This window comes from Rhinopithecus bieti, unplaced genomic scaffold (genome assembly GCF_001698545.2).
Source record: "Rhinopithecus bieti isolate Rb0 unplaced genomic scaffold, ASM169854v2 scaffold_30732, whole genome shotgun sequence".
Lineage (NCBI taxonomy): Eukaryota > Metazoa > Chordata > Mammalia > Primates > Cercopithecidae > Rhinopithecus > Rhinopithecus bieti.
The window spans coordinates 4,394,487-4,415,138 of NW_016814045.1; the positions used below are offsets into that span (position 1 = coordinate 4,394,487).

A 20,652-nucleotide genomic window follows, 5' to 3' on the forward strand; every position below is an offset into this window, starting at 1 on the left:
GATATATATATATATATATGGTTTTGTCAGCAAACTAACTCTTTAGTAGCTATTAAATTTCACTGAACTGTTGTTTCTCCCAAGAAATGAAAACATTTTAGGTAATATTCTCCCTTGCTGTTGTTTTGAAACAGCCCTCTCAGGGCCCACCTAGGTGTAAAGAGAAGACAATTAGAAAATGTTGCTGCTTTGGGACTATTCCAGACGGGGCTTGGTACGCTTTGCCCAGACGAATGAGCCAGTCAAACAGATTTGCGGACAGCTGCCTTAGGGCTGCAACAGGCATCTGCACTGCCTGGGCTGATCATGTCCTCTCTGGGGAGATGGGGGAGAGTGGGACAATTTGTTGCCTCACACATCATCATCTCAACCTGTGTTTATTTAAAATTTTGGAACTTTGTTCCTTATGAGTTTGTTGCATTTATTTTGATTTTTTAAAAATATTACACTAAAATGTTATCAAACTCCATTACTGAGGAGATTTTTGGCACACACTTTAGCCCTGGTCTTAATTTCATCCTTACAACAGCCAAGCAAGGGCGATAGTTATGACCCCGATTCACAAATGAGATGGAAGCCTTGGTTGCATTCTTTGCAAGCAGCAAGGTTGGCCTTAACCCCAGGTACATGTGCGCCATTTGGTAAATAGGCTGAAAACTACTTCATAGCAAAGTTAAAAATACTAAGGCAGAGCTCAGTATTCTGCAATTATAAAACGTGGTTGAGCAGTAAGGAAGACACTTGCGGTGACCTAGAAACCTCCCCCAGTCATTTCCTCTCTGCTACCTGTATTGAAAAATAAAATGGTGAGTACAGTTCCTAGGCATTGTGAAGGCTTTGCTATGACGAGGTAGGAAAACTCAATGAAATATTTGACTGGAATCTCTAAAAACAGCAGTCATCCCACGCCCTTGATTAGATGTCGCTCTACTCATTTCTCAGTAGAGTCCATTTCCTTCAAAGAGACCCTGATCCTTCATAGCCAACCTGTGAAGCCTGAACATCCCTCAAGCCACAGCAAAAAAAGGCCCACCCTGCCCCAGAGCACCGTGGAGCCCAGGAGCACCAAGGAGCCTCGGTTCCCACTGCAGAGTCAGCACAGGACAGCCTGTCTGTCAGCCACTCTGAATGACAAGCTCAAGCAACACCAGACAGTTACTTTGGCACAGGTGGCTTCTTCCCTGGCAGGGGGCTGCTTCTTTCATGTCTTTCCGTGGTCGGTGGTAAAGGAGGCTTTTGAACCTTGGGTAAATGCTCCCCAAGAGGCCTGTGGAGTTCAGGAAAAGGATGTGTGAGAAACAAACTTTGCCAAGGCAGAGTTCTACAGAGTGTCCCGTGTACCCTCATGTAGATGCAACGGTCTTACCTTCCCGCTGGAATCGAGGGCTGCAAGACAGGAGGGAAGATGTATAAGTGTCCAAGCACTTTTCAAATAATAAGGACAAGATGCGAAAAAAACAAGCAAAACCAAAAATCAAGGTCACAGCCTACCTTGTCAGAAAATGGTGGTTTCTTTCCTGTAAATGACAGACAGCAGATGGGCCATGAATTCAGAACTTCATAAGCATGAGGTTTAAAAACAGTTTGATGAAACTTTGAGTCTGAACCCTTTTGGAGGTTGATGGGGTTTAAGCATCAAAACATTTTGGGGGTTGATGGGGTTTAAGCAGAAACTTCAGACTAGGAAGGGTCCCTTACAGAGCACCAAAGTTTATAAGCTCAGAGAAATTAAATGGCTTGACCATTTACATTTAAGGTCACACAGCTTTGTGTACATACCAGTAGTATTGGGGATTCTGTGCTTTAAAAAAAAAAAAAATCAACATTTTCTTTTATATAACTGATGATCAAAAGGATTCATGTTTTCTTTGGGATTTTATGCCTTTTTAATTGGTCAAAGTATTTCTTCTGCAGCCTAAGTTTTATTTTCATATCTGAAATAAACCCACTTGCCACGGAGAGGTTAATTTTTATCCAGTTCTGTAAAACACTTGAAATTAAATGAAACACTCCACTTAGTTTCTGAAAACTTTTAACTTGGGGAGAGCATTTCAGGAGATTCTTCTGGTATGCTGCAAATCTTTTTTTTTTTTTGAGACGGAGTCTTGCTCTGTCGCCCAGGCTGGAGTGCAGTGGCCGGATCTCAGCTCACTGCAAGCTCCGCCTCCCGGGTTTACGCCATTCTCCTGCCTCAGCCTCCCAAGTAGCTGGGACTACAGGCGCCCGCCACCTCGCCCGGCTAGTTTTTTGTATTTTAGTAGAGACGGGGTTTCACCGTGTTAGCCAGGATGGTCTCAATCTCCCGACCTCGTGATCCGCCCGTCTCAGCCTCCCAAAGTGCTGGGATTACAGGCTTGAGCCACCGTGCCCGGCTGCTGCAAATCTTTTCTGCTTGGTTTTTGTTGGTATTTGTTTGTTTTGCTTTTCTTCTAGCACAGATGATATTCAGGCTCCCTGAAGAAATGCCAGGTGTACTTGATAATTCTGCATTACAAAGTTATTCAAAGCAATTTAATTTGTATTCTATCTAAAGTCCCCTAGAATAAATATGTCCTTTGTCTTCAATGTGATAAAAGTATTACTAACAGAATTCAATAGGTCTGGAAGCAAATCCTATATGACCATGAGCAAGTTATTTAAGGTTTTTGAGTCCCAACGTTATCATCTCTAAAATGAAGATTATAGATTAAAACTCTATAGGTTTGCCATAAGAATCGGGTGACAATTTGTATGCAGGATCGGGCACTTGATTGTGAAAGCTGATCATACAAACTGGGAATTTTATCACATCCAAGGAAAACAGTCGAGAAGCCAGAGGGAAAAGCACTCAGGACCCATATCATTGCTCCAGAAATGTGATTCTGTGCGAGGTTGGCTGCTGAACCTGCCTGCTGTAACCTGAAACCACTTTTATCTAGTAGTTGCTGAAATAATCTGCTGCCACTTGAAGATTAATTTGCCCTCTGCCATCGCTCACCAATCAAAACTTGCCAGGCCCCCAGAACCAATGAACTTTCTCTTTTTTTCTTTTTATTTAGACGGAGTCTCGCTCTGTCGCCCAGGCTGGAGTGCAGTGGCGCGATCTCGGCTCACTGCAAGCTCCGCCTCCCAGGTTCACGCCATTCTCCTGCCTCAGCCTCCCGAGTAGCTGGGACTACAGGTGCGGCCACCATGCCTGACTAATTTTTTTGTATTTTTTAAGTAGAGACGGGGTTTCACCATGTGAGCCAGGACGGTCTCGATCTCCTGACCTCGTGATCCGCCTGCCTAGGCCTCCCAAAGTGCTGGGATTACAGGCATGAGACACCGCGCCTGGCTATAACCAATGAACTTTGTCAATGAGCGATATGTAACACTTCTCTTTTCAATAAAACCTCCAATCTTCTTTTTGTTCTTCAGACATACTGAAGACCCTGAAGACCAATTGCCCCAAATTGCAATTCTTTCTTCCTAAATAAAACAAATTTAGAGATTTGCCTCTACGTTTTTATTTTGACTTTGATATGGTCCATATGTGCTGACAATTGTTAGTGAACTTGCCTTTCTTTCCCTTCCTTCCACACCCAGGCACAGCTAATGCCCTATGGCGAATGCTGTGGAGTTGTATTTTCACAACATGATTTATTCTTTAAGGACCAAGTACATGCCAGGCCCATGATAAGAATATTGCCTCACTGTGAAGAGCTTACTGGCACTGAGTGTGGTGGCTCACGCCTGTTGGGAGGCCAAGACAGGAGAATCACTTGAGGCCAGGAGTTCAAGATCAACCTGGTGAATACAGGGAAACCCCAGTCTCTATAGAATATTTTAAAATTAGCCAGGCATGGTGACATGCACTTGTAATCCCAGCCCCCTGGGAGGCTGGAGAAGAAAGATTGCTTGACCCCGGGAGTTTGAGGCTGTAATGAGCTATAATGGCGCCATTGCACTCCAGTTTGGGTGAGAGAGTGAGACTCTGACTCAGAAAAAAAAGAAGAACTTGCTGGTAGTGGGGAGAGTTTTGATGGTATAAAAGCTGTTTATGAAACTTTGCTTTGGGGTGGAACCTCTACTTCAGAGGGGCACCCACGAAACTTAGATTCATATTCTTTGGCCTGAATAAGTATGTTAAAATTTGCCAATTTTTGCATATTCTCTGAGTATGTTAAAAGTCTCATGTGGAGTGTAAACATTTTAAGAAGACAGTAATCCTTCCAAAACATCACAGAAAAGGGACTAATTCAAGGGTAAAACAGAAATTGTCAGAAAAGTGTGCCTTTTAAAAATGTTTTTAAATATAGAAAAAAAGAATCTTTTAAAATAATAACTTCTGTGTCAGGAGGTGATTGTGAAGGCTTTGATGTCAGTGTTCCACTTTTCTGATGTCTTGGCTCATAGTAGTGAGCAGGGTTGGAATCTAAAGTCAAATCTATCTTCATTTCCATGTAATTACACAGCTCTCTATAGCAGACAATTCCAAGCCAAAACAGCCAGCACAGCTTTGCATGACTCAGCAGAGCTGTGATGTACTTCGGGGAAAGAGCAGTGAGCAGCAGCCTCAAATCCAAGAACTGAAAGTCATTTTGCTGACAGACGAAAAGGGATTGAGGCCACAGAAAGCTAAATGCCTGGCTCAGAGCACAGCCAAGAAAGGGGTGGGGGCAGCTGGGATTCTGAGCTCCTTTCCATTCAGTTGCAGAGTTCCTTCTTCAGACTCATATAGTTCGCAGCAAGTTAAAACCCAGGGTCCTCAACTGCAGCATGATATGGTGGAAAAGAGCCCCCACTTAGAAGTCAGAAAGACGAGGGTTCAAATTTAGACAAATTATTCAACTTCTTTGACCCTTAATTTTATCATCTGAGAAGTGAGGATAAAAATGCACGTCCTTTGTTGAGTTGGTGTGAGGATTAGAGATACTGTAGGTGTATTTCCGGTATGTAGAGCACTTGCCCCATAGTAGTTGCTCAATAAATGGTAGCTAAGTTTTAGAATTGAATTGAAAATAGCTCCCCGGCCGGGCGCGGTGGCTCAAGCCTGTAATCCCAGCACTTTGGGAGGCCGAGACGGGCGGATCACAAGGTCAGGAGATCGAGACCATCCTGGCGAACACAGTGAAACCCCGTCTCTACTAAAATACAAAAAACTAGCCGGGCGAGGTGGCGGGCGCCTGTAGTCCCAGCTACTTGGGAGGCTGAGGCAGGAGAATGGCGGGAACCCGGGAGGCGGAGCTTGCAGTGAGCTGAGATCCGGCCACTGCACTCCAGCCTGGGCGACAGAGCAAGACTCCGCCTAAAAAAAAAAAAAAAGAGAAAATAGCTCCCCATGAAGGTAACTGAAATCCAAGAATATTCCATGTAAATTGTGAAGAAAAAGGACTGTGGTATACTCAATGTTTGGTCAATTGTGTACCGAAAACCAAAACATCCCTGGCATTTTAATAGCGCCTTAGGGATTTTATAAAGCATTTTCTATGTACAGAACATCCACCTTACAGATCAGGAGATTGAGCCCTGAAAAACTAACATCCCAGTGGTCTGTGAGCTACTAAGTAGCAGGCAAGGCAGCAGACACCAGCTTCCCTAACCCCCTTGTCTCAGTTCAGGTTCTCTCTCTGTACCCCAAAGCCTCTTGGCTAAAGGACAATGGGATTTCTGTACACAGATCACACACATCACATACAGAAGCAGCACCATCCCCAGGAGCAGACAGCAGGAGCTTTCTAATGAGGCAAATCTGGGTTTAGGTCTCTACTCCCATCACTTGGTAGCTATGTGATCTTGGGAAGGTGCCTCTTTGTGTTTCAGTTTCCTCATCTGTAAAATGAGGATGATTCTACTAGTCTCCATTTCCTAGTATTGTGGCCATAGTTAAATGAGATGGTGCATGTGAAACGCATGCAGGAAGCACTTTATAACAGCTTATCATTATTACTATGTATTAAATGTGAATCATACCCACCTAGTGTGAAGGGTTCTCTGTCAAACGGAGCTAATGAACGATCTAAGGGAGGTTTCGTGCTTCTGTCTATTGAAGGAGCAGGCACTGGAAGGGGAAAAGGCTGACATCAATGAAAAGAAGAAAGTAGTCGGCTGGGGGTGGGTGGGGCTAGGGGAGTGCCTGGTGGGAACAGGGCAAGAGAGAGCAGCCCTTGTACTCACACTTTGCCGTTTTGTGGTTTCTGCTTCTGCTGGGTTCTTCGTGGTTGGTCTGGGGTGGGGGTAGTGGCTGCATAAAGATCCAAACGTTAGGAAGCATTTCCAATACATCAGCAAGACCTGGCACTCCCAAAACCTGTCTGGATCTGCTCACTTTTCCTTATCTTCATGTTCTGCCTAAAAACATCCATGACTATTTCTTCCCTGAACTACTGCAGTAGCCTCCTATCTGAGCTCCCTGTTCTAGACTCTGCCACGCAAGTTCTTTTCTGCAGGCAGCGGAGTGAGCATGTCACTTTCCTGATAAGACTTCCAGTGGCTCCTACCACATTAGAAACAAAAGTAAAACTCGTTAATGTCCTGCAAGGCCCTGCCTGAGCTGGCCCATGTCTGCTCTCTCAACTCTTTCCTGTGATCCCTTCTCAGTACCCATGGGGTCTCCACCTTAGAATCTTCTTGCAGTTCTTGGAAAATCTCAAGGTCATGCCCTCTTTGGGATCCCTACACTTGTTTCCCTCTCCTAGAATGTTCTTCTCCCAGCTCTTCCCACAAGTGGCTCATTCTGTCCCAGCTCCTTGTCACCTCCCCCTTCCACACCATCATGTTACCTGGTCTTCTGTCTCTCCAACCACACGTAACTACTCAAATGATCTCTTTCAGACATCTGTCTACCGTCTGACGACCTGTCTCCCCCTAGCCCTAGTTGAGCTTTAAGAAAGCAGAGACCTCATTTATCTTGTTTCCACTTTATCCCCAATGCCTAGAACTCTGCTTGGCACATAGTAGCTGCTCAGTCAATATTTGCTGATTAAATAAGTGAATCCTGCATCTCAAAAGAAGGTCTTCAAATTTCAAAAGTAATATGCACTTGTGGATAAACTTGTGAAGAGAACACATTCATAACTATCAATTCCTTAGTCTGAGCATCTCAGGGTCACTCTGGGAACTTATCAGATTCACAAGAGCTAGGCTGTATGCTTGAAGAAAGAGAAAACGGGGTTTGCTACCTCTGTCCCCTCCGGTAGGAAGGCACCTGTCCCTGGAATTTCAGGTGTCGGCCAGGAGGTGGCGCAAGTCTTTTTGCAGGCGAGAGGAAGGCTCGGCACCTACGCAACGCCAGTAGGTGCCACGGGCTTAATTCGGTTCTCTTTGGGTTTATTTTACAGTTTTCACTTCTCTCAAATAGTGGGAAGTAAATAAAAACCACCAGTATTTGACCCCAAAAAAGAAACACTTGTGAGTGCTTGGGTATGCATTTCCCCAGCCGAGGGAAAAGATTATAATCTTTTCTTAAAAATTAGAATGAGATAAAGATGTTTATAGTTTTATTTTTCTGTCTGGCGGAGGAAATAACTGCAGTGGACACCAAGTAAAAGAACGTGGGGAGGCCTACCGAGTGAGTCCGGCCAGCGGGCGGGGGCGGGAGGGCGGCCATCGGTCTCTGCGGGGGCACGGGAGGCTGCTGGGGGGTTTTCCCACAGGGGGGCCGGTCTGTGGAAACACAAGGTTATTAAAGTGAAATGGGAGTGTCAGCCAAGCTCAGGGGTCTCCAGGAACAGATATGCAGTTCGGGGCACCGGGGGTGCATGATCCTCCACCCCCAGGCCCACACCAGTGCCAGCGGGAGCCTCAGCCACGGGGATACCAAGCCTGGATCTCACCCACCCTTCCCTGCCCATTTTTTCTGTCCTAGTTTGTGTCACTCTCCTTATACGCAGGCTCGGCTCTCTTTGCACTTCACAGGAATAGGTATTTATCCGAGATTTTGCCAATCAAGAAAGGCCTCTTTGCAATTAGCTCAGCCAAAACTGGAAGGGAAGATTTTCAGACAATTTTGTAAAGAAGTATACATACACATACCTCTGCATGCAGACACACAAATATACACATGTGCACACATGCACACACGCATGTATATGCACACACCTGCACACACAGAGACACAGGTGCACAAGAGACACACACACACACCAAAAATCTCATAGGCACACCCAGTTGCCTGTGCAGGGTGAAGTCAGCTCTCATTGCCATAGGGATCCTGTTCTGTCTGCCCTTCCTTCCCCTCTCCAATGTCCTGGGTTGTCTCCTCCCTGACACTTCCTCCTTTTGCTCATCTCTTCCCATAAAGGGAGGAGGTGGTCACCAACTTCTCCTACCAGACCACAGACTCTTAAGTGGAAGCTAGATTTGCCTTGAACAGAAACTCACATTATCTGGGCAGAAACTCATGTTATCCAGATCTCCAGGGAAGTGTCCCTAGGCCGGGTTGACAGGCTGGCAATTTCCTACCCCTTTGACAGGGAAAGCCCAGGACAAGACCATCAAGCAAGAGGGGTGAGTGGGTAGGGCCTCCTTATGCTTTGTGCCCTGGGTGCCTCTCTTGCCTGACTCTAGTCCCAGCCTTGGAGAAGTGCGGTTCTTCCACAGGGAAGTGGGTAGGAGCAAGGCCCAGCCTGATCTAATCCCACCCCACTCCACCCGCACTGGCCATCTCTCAGCTTCTCTAATAGGCTGTGCTCCTTTGAGCCTCAGGGCCTTTGCATGGCCATTTCTAATGCTTCAGATGTTCCTCCTTACCACATTCATTTCCACTTGGCCAACTTGTATTCATCCTTTAATCTTGGTTTAATATTACAGCTTAAAGATTACACCCTCAGGCAAACGGTCCAGCCTCATCTCCTGCACTTGTCTTCCTGTCTCTGTGTCACAGTTTCACTAAGTAACCTCATGGCTCATCTGTTGGAGGCTGCCTCACCTGCCAGACTGTCAGTCCCTTGACGAGGGCTGTCTTATTCTCTCTGTATCTTAATGACTGGCACACACAAGGCACTCAACAACTGACTTATCCATTGCTTCTCTGGACCTCCACTTCCCTATATATGAAATAGACTTGATCATGGTTGTCCTTGTTACGCAGATGCTTAAAAACCACCATGAGACATTGAGACAGCATTTTGTGAAAGGGCTTTAACATGGAAATGGGTTATACCACATAAACGATTAAATGGTATTCGTTTTCTGTGGTACCGATCTTCCATTTTCAGCTTACTCCCTGAAAGTATATTATGCACGTATGTATTTGTTTATTTTCTGTCAACAGCACTACTAGAATGTAAGCCCCAGGAGGCAGGGGCTGTGTCTTCTTTCCTGATCATTTCTAAGCACTGAGAATGGGACCTGGGCTCCCAGCAGATCAACGATGTTTGTTGAATGAACAGATGGAGAGAGAAGTGGGCCAAAAGGACAGATAGACAAGAAAAATCGTAAATACTGTCTTTTTTTTTAAAGTTACAGTCAAACCCTACTCAATATCTTCATGTTTATTCTAGCATAATAATGCCATGTAACTGTAATTTGGTCAAAAGACAGGGAGGAACAGGAAAGTACTCTTGGAGTACCTGAGTGTTTGCATAATGAGTTGAAACTGCCAATTAGCTTTAGGTGGTAGTTCAATGCTGATAGCAGCCACCGCAGGCAAGAATTGGTTGCAGTATTAGTAGTCCTCACAGCAAACCTATGTGGTCTGTACATTTATTACCCTGTTTCAGATGAGGAAATTGAGGCCCAGAGAGGCAGAGTTACTCGAACAAAGCCACATAGCTGTTGAGAAGCCGAGCAGGTATTGACACCCAGAGCTTTCTGCTACATGGGCAAGCTGGGGCATCGGTCTTCCGTGCAGCAGTGGGGAGCTTGGCTTTGGGCTGCTAGGGCCGGAAAACCCAGAAATGGGCCCTTACCGATGTACATGGAGTTGGAGTTGGGAAACGGCTTGGCAGGCAGGATGGAGTTCTGCAGAGCCTCCTCATCATTGGAGGGTGGCGGCTCATAGTCGGCGTCGTCTTCCACGGGTGCCTCTTCCTCCTCATTGGGGGACTCATAGTCTCCGTCATCCTCCCCATCCTGGTCATCATTTGGACTTTCATAGTCGTCTTCTTCCTGTCAACGCAGTGATAGGGACAGCGCAGTTTGTAGAGGCTATGCGGCCCTCGATGTGCCTGTGCCCACTCTCTCCCTGCCAAGCCTCATCACAGTATAACCTGGGCCAGGCAGCCTGAAGACAGTTACTCCCATTTTACGGATGAGGAATCTGAGGTCAGGGAGCACTGTATCACAGGGGCAGCAAGTCATGGACTTGAGACCTGGTGAAGGTCTTCAGACAACCATTTTACACAACACCTTTGTGCACTACAGAGAAAAAGAGAAGAAAGGAGAAGGATGCTGGAATAGAGGGTACTGGAATAGACTCTGTCTTGAGTTAACACATTTTTTGCTCCAGGCATCACCAAGAGAAAAACTAAAGGCCTGGAGCATTTGTGATGATATTAGTTAATTGCCACTTCTGTTCAAGTGTGCCTGTGCTCAAAAAATGTCCTCTGATTATAACCTAGTGCAGCATTGGAGGCCTAGCTAATGGGGAAAACAGATAAACAAAGCCTGTTAAGTGAAAGGCAGATTAGGTTGTGTCTAGGAGGGGACAGTCAGAGGCTGTGCTATTCTTTTTGCTGAGAGTTGAGTGTATCAACACATCCATTATTCATGAAATCTGACACTGAGTGTGAAGCTGCTCTCTTGGAAAGAATCTCTAAATTTTAGATTTTTTACTGTATTTAATTTTTGCTTCTTCCTGGGTCTCAGGGAAAGTAAGCCTGAGGTGCTGGGTGCTTTTGCCTTTGAAGCAGTCCATGAAGGTGAACGAGCATTGGAATGACTTCCCAAGCAGAGGCAGCAGCATCAGCAACAGTGATGAGCGCTCATCACCGTCATGCCAAACTCCAGGGCGCGAGTCAATGAGCCCAGACCTCAACACTCAAGGGCAGTGTGGGAAAAAGCAATGGGAAGTGGCCACTTTTTGAGGAAAGAGATGTTCCAATGTCCTAGAAATCCTGACAGCTTTGGGTGGTCTCAGGCAGACTGTCTTTAAGTTGCTCTGTTGAAAGATTCCTGTGTTTGTTTTTGACTTGAGGAATATTAAAAACATCAACAATAGAGGGGCAAAATGAGCACTGGGTGCCTTCCCAACTCCAAAAAATGACTTTGTCCTGCCCTGTCAGTGTCCTTATTACTTAGGAGCAGGTGGGCAGAGCGCCGAAGGAATGCTGCTTCAGATCAAGAGCCTTAGCATGGAGGTCTGCAGGCATGTGGCCTCCCTCCAGCCGCTGCGGACCCCTCCCTCACCCTGTCTGCCCTAGGCCCATCATTCCTGACTTTACACCAGCTCTTTACCCTATTAACCTTTCTCAAATGACAGAGTTTTCCTCTTTGCTTCTAGAACAATCATTTTCTCCCAATCATTTGGCTTCTAAATTTGTATGCATGGTGTTGTTGCTAATTATATTCTTCCATATGTATGTTAAAGTAAATTAAAATGGAGACCAGGCCTGAAGAATCCCTGAGCAGACAAAACCAGTTGGGTCTCATCAGTGACCTAAACCTTACTTGATTTGCAAGCATAGGCAAAAGTTAACTTGCGCTATTTCTTGTCAATGTCTACATTAAAGAAAAACAGAACTTAAGCTCAACCAATCAGAAGTAGACAGCAAACTTATAATTATATAACTAGGAGCTTTCCAGCAAGATAGACTAAATGAGATCGGTTATAACTATAATCCATCAAATATTTTCTTCCTTCCTTCCTTCCTTCCTTCCTTCCTTTCTTTTCTTTTCTTTTCTTTTCTTTTCTTTTCTTTTCTTTTCTTTTCTTTTCTTTTCTTTCTTTCTTTCTTTCTTTCTTTCTTTCTTTTCTTTCTTTCTTTTCTTTCTTTCTTTTCTTTTCCTTCCTTCCTTCCTCTCTCTCTCTCTTTCTCTTTCTCTCTCTCTCTCTCTCCTTCCTTCCTTCCTTCCTTCCTTCCTTCCTTCCTTCCTTCCTTCCTTCCTTCTCTCTCTCTCTCTCTCTCTCTCTCTCTCTCTCTCTCTCTCTTTCTTTCTTTCGATGGAGTCTCACTCTGTCGCCAGGCTGGAGTAGTGCAGTGCTGCAACATCAGCTCACTGCAACCTCTGCCTCCCGGGTTCAAGTGATTCTCCTGCCTTAGCCTCCCGAGTAGCTGGGATTACAGGCACACACCACCATGCCCAGCTAATTTTGTATTTTAATAGAGATGGGGTTTCACCATGTTGGCCAGGATGGTCTCGATCTCTTGACCTTGTGATCCGCCCACCTCGGCCTCCCAAAGTGCTGGGATTACAAGTGTAAGCCACTGCACTTGGCCCAAATATTTTCTTTGTATTATATCCACATTCACTTTATAAACGCTTATCCCTCATCCTTCTTCAGCGAAGCCTCCTTCTGGTTTGGTGCTGCCTGATTCATGAATCACTGTTTGCTCAAATAAACTCCTTAAAACAAAATTGCATTATGCCTCAGTTTATCTTTTTAAAATGGGGTATCCATACTGTGAAATGCTCATGATTGGGTCCTTTATCTCCACTCATTTCCCTGTATGTCCTTGCAAAGAGCTAGGCACATAATGGAGCTGCCAAGCTCTATAGCCACTGGTGAATGGAAGCCCTTGGTTTACAGAGAGGATTGAAGACTAGCCTCAGGCACAGCACAAGAGAGGCTGCATGGCAAGGATTCCGCCTCTGTGAGTAAACAGAAGCTTTTCAGCGGAAACTCTGGGCTGTTTTCCCTTTGTACTGAAGAAATCTGTCAGATTCCTTCATTTTCAGGTAGAAAGCATAAACTTAGCTAAAACTGCCGCCCCCCCCCCCCCCCCGATTAAATGCTTTCTTTTACGCAGAATCCCAACTAGGACAAGGGACATTCTGTTTGCTGCGCTTTCTTTTTTTTTTTTTTTTTTTTTTTTTGAGACACAGTCTGGCTCTGTCGCCCAGGCTGGAGTACAGTGACACGGTCTCAGCTCACTGCAAGCTCCACCTCCCAGTTTCACACCATTCTCCTGCCTCAGCCTCCTGAGTAGCTGGGACTACAGGCACCCGCCACCACGCCCAGCTAATTTTTTTGTATTTTTAGTAGAGACAGTGTTTCACCGTGTTAGTCAGGATGGTCTCGATCTCCTGATCTCGTGTTCCACCCGCCTCAGCCTCCCAAAGTGCTGGGATGATAGGCGTGAGCCACCGTGCCTGGCCTGTTTTTGCTTTCTAAAGGCACTAGAGGCAGCCTTGTACCAGAAGGACCACTTAACCGAGGGTCTGGTTACCTGGGCCCTAGGTCTGCCTCTAACTAGCTTTGTGTTCTACACAAGTCACATTCTGCTCTCCTGTGGGCTTAGTTGCCTCATCTGTAAAATGAACAGATTGGGTTACAGTCCACAATAGAGTTCTTAGCCTGAGACTGCTTCGTGGGTGGTGACTGTGTATATAGGTTCCTGGAGAGGGGCTGTACAATCCGTCGGACTCTCAGAGTGGGCACTGTGACGTTGCAATGTAAAAACCAACTGGATCGCACCCTTTTGAGGTCTTTTCCGGGCTAACAGTCGGTTCTGAAGTTCTTCTCCCTCCGTGCCACCAATGGGGACTTAAGTCCATGAGAAAAGCTACTTGTGGGTAGATTTCTAGGACTGTCCATTTTTGGAGATGGGGGTTGTGAGTGGGGAGTGGTAGCAGTGGGTAAAGTGCAGTCAGCAAAGTACAGCCTAGGGCCACATGCAGCCTACCCTCTGTGTTTGTAAATGAAGGTTTATGGGCACAAAGTCAAGCCTATTTGTTTGCTCATTGTCTGTGGCTGCTTTTGTGCTCCAGTAGCAGAGTTGAGTAGCTGAGACAGAGGCTGCATGGCTCCCAAAGCCAAAACTATTTCCTGTCTGGCCCTATGTAGAGCACCTTTTCTGGGCCATGGGTGGGTGTGCTGGCATCATGTTAGAGCCCCACTCCACTTGGCTCCATGCTGGGTCCATATCACAAAGCCGCCCTGGACGCTGCTGTAAAGGTGCAAGAACAGCCCACACCATACTCACAAAGGACGACCAGCCCCCATTGTCCTCTTCGTGGCTTTCTGTGGAAGGAGATGACACCACCATCAGTACTGAAGAAAGCCGAGGCTTGAAAGAAAGTCAAAGCTTCCCCATTTGATGCCTTCCCTCACCAATGCCCCTTCCCCGGCCTCCACCTACCTTCCACACCCCTGGGGGTTTAGCCACTTACTGTCAGCTCCAGAGACCCTGCCCAAGGTGCTCATTCTACTGGAGAACCAGGGGGTGGCAATGGTTCTCAACCTTTCACATGTGTAACAGTGATTTAGGAAGTGCTTTAAGACCTGCAGTTACCTGGGGGCCTGTGCCTACTGTTTCTAACTCAGCAGGACAGGACAGGCCCCAGGAATCTGCATTGCAACACTTGTGCGATTGAACAGTTGAAAAGCTGCTTTACTGTAATCCCAGCACTTCGGGAGGCTGAGGTGGGCGGTCACGAGGTCAGGAGATCGAGACTATCCTGGCTAACACGGTGAAACCCTGTCTCTACTAAAAATACAAAAGACTAGCCGGGCGAGGTGGCGGGGGCCTGTAGTCCCAGCTACTCAGGAGTCTGATGCAGGAGGATGGCGTGAACCCGAGAGGTGGAGCTTGCAGTCAGCTGAGATCGCGCCACTGCACTCCAGCCTGGGCGACTGAGCAAGACTCCGTCTCAAAAAAAAAAAAAAAAAAAAAAAAAAAAGACAAGCTGCTTTAAAGACTCAGATGCAGGGAGAGTAGCTCAGCTCACGTGCTCACTCAGAGGTGGGGTCCCTCTGTTTTCCTCTACAGAGCCCCCAGAGTTCCTTAGTGTGTCTCCGAAGATGGTCCCAGCAGAACAGGGGCCATAAGCCAGGTGCCCTGCAGAGCGACATCTCCTCCCCTCCATCTAGACCCAAACTGTTTTCTGGGTAAGAAATGGCTGACAGACAAGTCAGTAAGGTCGCCTGAATGAACTCAAGGAGCCCCCGGAACCAGAAAGGCAAGAAAATTGAAATACCTATCACCAACTAAAGCAATCACCTCTCAGCCCTGATAGCTTTACCTGTCTCTTCAGGAAACCGCTGGACTTGGGGTCTGCAAAGGCAAATAGCATTGTGTTAATGGTCTTGTTGATTTAAGGGGATCTCCCTCTTTCCTCAATCTGGTCCAGCGAGAGGGAGCCCCAGTGGAGGACATGTCTCACTGCTCAAGAGGGGCTTGTGTCCTTGCTGCTCAGCAACTGGGGCTAGGATATCCTGAAAATTCTGGAAATCACCAAGCCACATCAGTGGCATGACCGGAAGCTCATGACTGTCTGATGCTTTAGAGGGAGGTTCCCCTGATGTCCCAGACCCAGGGACAGGATGCAGGGCAGGGGAGGAAACCTCTTCCTCTCCTTGGACACCATCTTCCAGACCCCTGGGATTCAGGGGACCAATGCAGGTCAAAAAGTAAGGCAAAAATAGTTCTGTGCCTTCCTTTTAAGGTTCAACTTGGGATTGAAAAATCTTGCATTTCCTTACACCAGCTCCACTCACTTGCGTGTGAAGATGCTCCTCCTCTCTTCATTCTTGTTGATTTCTTGACTTAACTTACTGAGAATCCTGCAAGATAAAGAGACAGATGAAGAGACAAAACCATCTTCTCTCAGTCTCAACCTTCCCCCTGACCCTTGATATCCCCTGGTCTATAGAAACTTGGGGCACCAGGGCCAACTTTAGCCAGCCTCCTCTTTGTCACCTCTGCAGAGACCCTCTGCTCCTCACTTCCTTCCAGAATTTGCCACCTTATTCTCCAGGCCAGACCTTCCTCCTGCCCAGGAAGCTTTCTTTCCTCCTTGCTGATCTGTGTCTGGCTGAGCCTTCCAAGTCCAGCTCAGAGCTCCCCCTTAAAGGCTTGTCAGCTCACACCTGGCTTTCCCTCTGAAAATCAGGAGCCTTAGGATCTAGATACAACAGCTGCGTATTTTCTTGTCTTACTATTCCTGGGGCTGAGGTCCCCTGGCTCTGCATGACCTGGCAGTGCTGTCTTGTTCCCAAGAATCTTCAGACCATCATCTAGACCCACAGGAATCAGCTGCTTCTTGGAGATTTCTTATCACAACCTCTAGTGGGCTGTTCTGTGGCCTCCCATCTCCTTCCATCTTCCCCTCCCGGACTCCCACTTGGTGATGCGGATTCTTATAAAAGCTTGGGGAGGTATTCTCTATAAAGGCAGGGGCTGCAGAATGAGAGACTCCCTGAATCACTCATGTCCCTGAGACCAGCTTTGATGAAGACACTTGAAGATATTCTTAGTCCCCAGGTTCTTTCATGTCAGAACTAGCAAATCCCCAAATCCCAGGATAGAGCTGGGGAAGATGGGGCAGGAGGGCTTTGCTGTCAGAACGGTATCTCCAGCATGCCCTAGCAACAAGCATCCATTCCAGTCTCTCAAACATCCAGAACTTGAGACTCCAGCCCCATTTAGTACCCACTGATGAGACCAACAAGACCCTTGGTAGTCAACAGGCTTAGTGTTTCCTCAAACATTGGGGCAACTGGAAGGAACCTCAGATTATCAGTCCAATTTCATTTTATAGAGGAGGTGGCAGAGGCCCAGACAAAGAAGGGACTAGCAGATCATGAAGTCAAGAGATCAAGACCATCCTGGCCAACATGGTGAAACCCTGTCTCTACTAAAAATACAAAAAAAGCTGGGGCATGGTGGCACGTGCCTGTGGTCCCAGCTACTTGGGAGGCTGAGGCAGGAGAATCACTTGAACCCGGGAGGCGGAGCTTGCAGTGAGCCAAGATCATACCACTGCACTACAGCCTGGGCGACAGAGGGAGACTTCATATTTAATAAAAAAAAAGGGGGGGGACTAGCTTGAAGCCACACCGTAGTTAGTGGTAAAGACCACCCTTCTTCCCACAACTCACACCAGCACCGAAAGCTTGCCTTTCAAATTTCCAAGCCAGTGCCCTTTCAATGCACACACCCCTTTCTGCTGCAAGCTCTCTGGAGGCAGACACTGTTGAGTCCCTGGTCTGCCTATGAGAGCGGCTCATGATCTCTACTCTTGCTGCTTAACGACCATCTCAAAGTAATGAGTTTAGCCTAAAATAAACTTGCTAAGTTAACAAAGGAAGTCCTTAGCAGCCACCATTTCTCGATTCCTCCATTACCTCCCCGGCCCCTCAACTCCCCCATTTCTCCCAATAAATGGGATCCAGGCTGGGCGCAGTGGCTCATGACTATAATCCTAGCACTTTGGGAGGCTGAGGTGAGCAGATCACTGAGGTCAGGAGTTCGAGACCAGCCTGGCCAACATGGTGAAACCCCATCTCTACTAAAAATACAAAAATTAGTTGGGCGTGCTGCATGCCTGTAATCCCAGCTACTCAGGAGGCTGAGGCAGGAGAACCACTTGAACCTGGGAGTCAGAGGTTGCAGTGAGCCGAGATCACACCACTATACTCCAGGCTGGGGACAAGAGCAAAACTTCGTCTCAAAAAAAAAAAAAAAAAAAAAAAAAAAAAAAAAAGGGAACCAAAACCCCCCACCCAATAAAAAAAAAAAAAGAAATGGTATCCAAACCTCCTACCTCATTAGAATAATAGGATAAACAAATTTTGATAAACACGTTGGGTACTTAAGAGGAAAGAGAAGGAGAAAGGGAAAGGTTTACTCTCTGTAGTAATATTGTTGACAACTCCAGGCTTCTGTGACTGCGCAGAGGGAGAGGTTTTAAGAGCAGCAGTGGGGGCTTCCCAGTCGCCTCCTGACCATGCTGTCAGAGTGCTTGTGACACGGTTCTTTTTGGTTCCTTTAAGTGGTTGTTTCAAGAAGACAATGGGCGTGTGGGATGGAAGGACTCCTACAGAGTGGGCGAGGGAGCCCCGTTAGTGTTCTGTGTCCTGGCCATGTCAGGCGGTGCTGGCTGCAGCAGCCACTCCCATTCTGTCACCTGTTTATTCAACAATGTGCACTGAGGGCCTTCTAAGTGCTGGGAACTTAGAAGTGCTCAAGGTGCATCAATGAACAAAACAGACAGATCCCTGCTAGTGGACAGGAAGCTTTAAGGAGGGGAAATGTGATGCATATGCACCATGCGCATGCAGCGTGGGGGGCTGGGGAGGGGGATGGGAGTGCAGGGTGGGGTGCGGTTGCCATTTAAAATGATCGGGCCTCACTGAAGAGGTGACATTTCAGTAATGACTTGAGCGAGGTGGGACTGAGGCTCACCTCAACGCCCTCCTCCTACAGAGCTTGATGGGGCTCTGACCAGCTCACAGCGCTGTTTTGGATCTTGAAAGAACCTCCTGCTCTCTGTGGTGTTGCCTCTCACCAGTATCTCTACAGCCAGGCTGGAGGCTGCTGGGGCTCGAACTGGGTGAGGAAGGAAATGCCAAACCGCAGGCCTCAGCAGAGGAGCAGCAAAGAGCTGAGCGGGGGGTGGGCAGAACTGGGCCTGACAGTTGGCTTGCAGCAAAGTGTGGGCTCCCAGGGTTCTCCTGCTTTAATGGGCTACAGGAAGCACCTTCCAAGCCTATGGGACCACTGCCAGGGACTGGTGGACGGGGCAACAGTGATGGTGGGCACAGCAGGGAGGTGGTTGCTATGGCTATCACTAGGTGCAAACCTTCAAGTTACACCCTACCCCCAGAGGACCAAGTGACAGTGAGTGGAGGGAGGTGACTCATTCTCCCTTCACCCCATAAACCCCACGCCTCACTCAGGACCAGAGCAAGAAGTGACGGGGGCTGGGCAGCCATAGACAGTAGTCCTCTCTGCTTGCCTTCGTTTAAGGAACTAGCTGGCCCTGGAAATTGGCTGAACCTCCCCCCAGGAAGCCAGCCCATTGTAGGAAGGTGGCATTCTACAATGACCTGGGTTCCAGCCCAGCTGCATCCCTAACTTGCAGCATGGTGGGGGCTAGTCTTCATCTTCTCAGTCAAGGGCTATCCTGGTAATGTACAACGTACAGGGCCTGCAGGCATAGACGGTCTAACTGCAATGTCTGGCCCCAAGGGTGGCACCCACTGTGTGACCTCAGACAAGGCAGCTGCCCTCACCTGGCCCCAGATTCCTTATCAGCACAATATAGGGGTTAAACCTGATTAGTGAATCCCTGATGGGCCTGATCATCATGATTACCTAGCTATTCCTGTTACAAACACTGATCACCAGGCCCAGCCAAACCTACCTGAACAGACTCTCCGGGGAGAAGCCTGAGGCTCAGTGACATCAGCCAGCCCCCAGGTGATTTTTATTATGATCCAAAAAGCTTGTGGAATAAATCCTGTTATTCTTGACACTGATGAAATTGTTTGTTTGCTTGTTTTAAAGAGAAGGAGAAGGAAAGGCAGGAGAAGAAACTTGGTGATTCTAAAGGGAGTGAAGTAGGGGAGTGGGGGTATGCGAGGCCTTAGCTGGCCTTTGATATAGCTCTTTAATTCTCCCCCATGCTTGAACAACTGTGAAGGAAGACCTACTAGTGGGTCTGGAAATCAACTTTGCTGATGACACAAGAAGAAAGAAACTATACAAGAAAAGAAGGCTGGCAGGCAGGCGGAAAAGAAGGGAGAGAGGGAGGGTGGAAGGGAAGGGAAGGGAATGAAGGAAAGGGAAGGGAAGGAGAGGAGTACAGAATAGAAAATAATCAACGCACAAAGCATCCATTGTTCCGTGAAAATTCCATCTTCGTTTCCTCTACTGTGGCACATGTAGCTGTGTACTGGCTTATGGATATAGAGCGCGTTCTTGCCACAGCTTTGGCCAACTTCTGATCTACTCCTTTTATAGGGCCCTCCCACCGTAGGAGCCTTGTTCCCCGGGCTCAGATTTCAGACTGCCTGCTGCTCCCTCCCAGGACAAGGCTTCCAGGCCCTGGGTAGGGCAGATGCCTCTTCCACAGCGCTGTTCTCGCTGTTCTCGCAGTGGGACCCTGGAACTCTCCTTCTTTTCCCCACCCCTCCTCCCTGCACACATTCCCATGCTCAATCCTGCTCTCACTCTGCATTCCAATCCTTCTTCCAAGGAACAAAATGTTCTTTCCGTCTTTAAAGATCGTCCCTTGAACCAAGAGCTAAACCTTCTAAATTCTATCCTTGTTACCTGAGAAGCCAGAGGCAGCCAGATGTTTTAAGACTCAGGAAGGAGCCTTTCACCATCACCTGAGGCCTCGGTCGACAGCGTAATAGTAGGACATAATAATTTGAGGACACAGGGTGTTCTCCCTACTTGTCACCCATGTCCCACTGCAGTTTTACATGGAGTGTTTTCCTGGTGCCTCACGATCATTTTCCTGGTATCCAAGTATAATTATTCTCATTTTTACAAATAAAAAAGGCAGGGCTGGCCAGGTGTGTTGGCTCATGCCTGTAATCCCAGCACTTTGGGAGGCCGAGGCGGGTGGGTCACCTGAGGTCAGGAGTTCGAGACCAGCCTGGCCAACGTGGCAAAAGCCCATCTCTACTAAAAATATAAAAATTAGCTGGGCATGGTGATGCCTGTAATCCCAGCTACTCAGGAGGCTGAGGCAGGAGAATCACTTGAACCCAGGAGGTGGAGGTTGCCGTGAGCCAAGATTGCACCATTGCACTCCTGTCTGGGCAACAAGAGTGAAACTCCAACTCAAAAAAAA

General features: G+C 47.4%; 1 protein-coding gene across 1 annotated transcript in view; it reads right to left on the reverse strand.

The window, feature by feature from the left end:
* LCP2 (lymphocyte cytosolic protein 2) overlaps nt 1–20,652 on the reverse strand; it is a 51,134-nt gene that overhangs the window by 14,687 nt on the left and 15,795 nt on the right. The window contains 10 exon segments of the mRNA XM_017849413.1: nt 1,160–1,267; nt 1,367–1,386; nt 1,492–1,517; nt 5,939–6,022; nt 6,139–6,205; nt 7,529–7,626; nt 9,873–10,071; nt 14,049–14,086; nt 15,088–15,119; nt 15,563–15,628. Coding sequence (XP_017704902.1) covers nt 1,160–1,267; nt 1,367–1,386; nt 1,492–1,517; nt 5,939–6,022; nt 6,139–6,205; nt 7,529–7,626; nt 9,873–10,071; nt 14,049–14,086; nt 15,088–15,119; nt 15,563–15,628 — 738 coding nt within the window.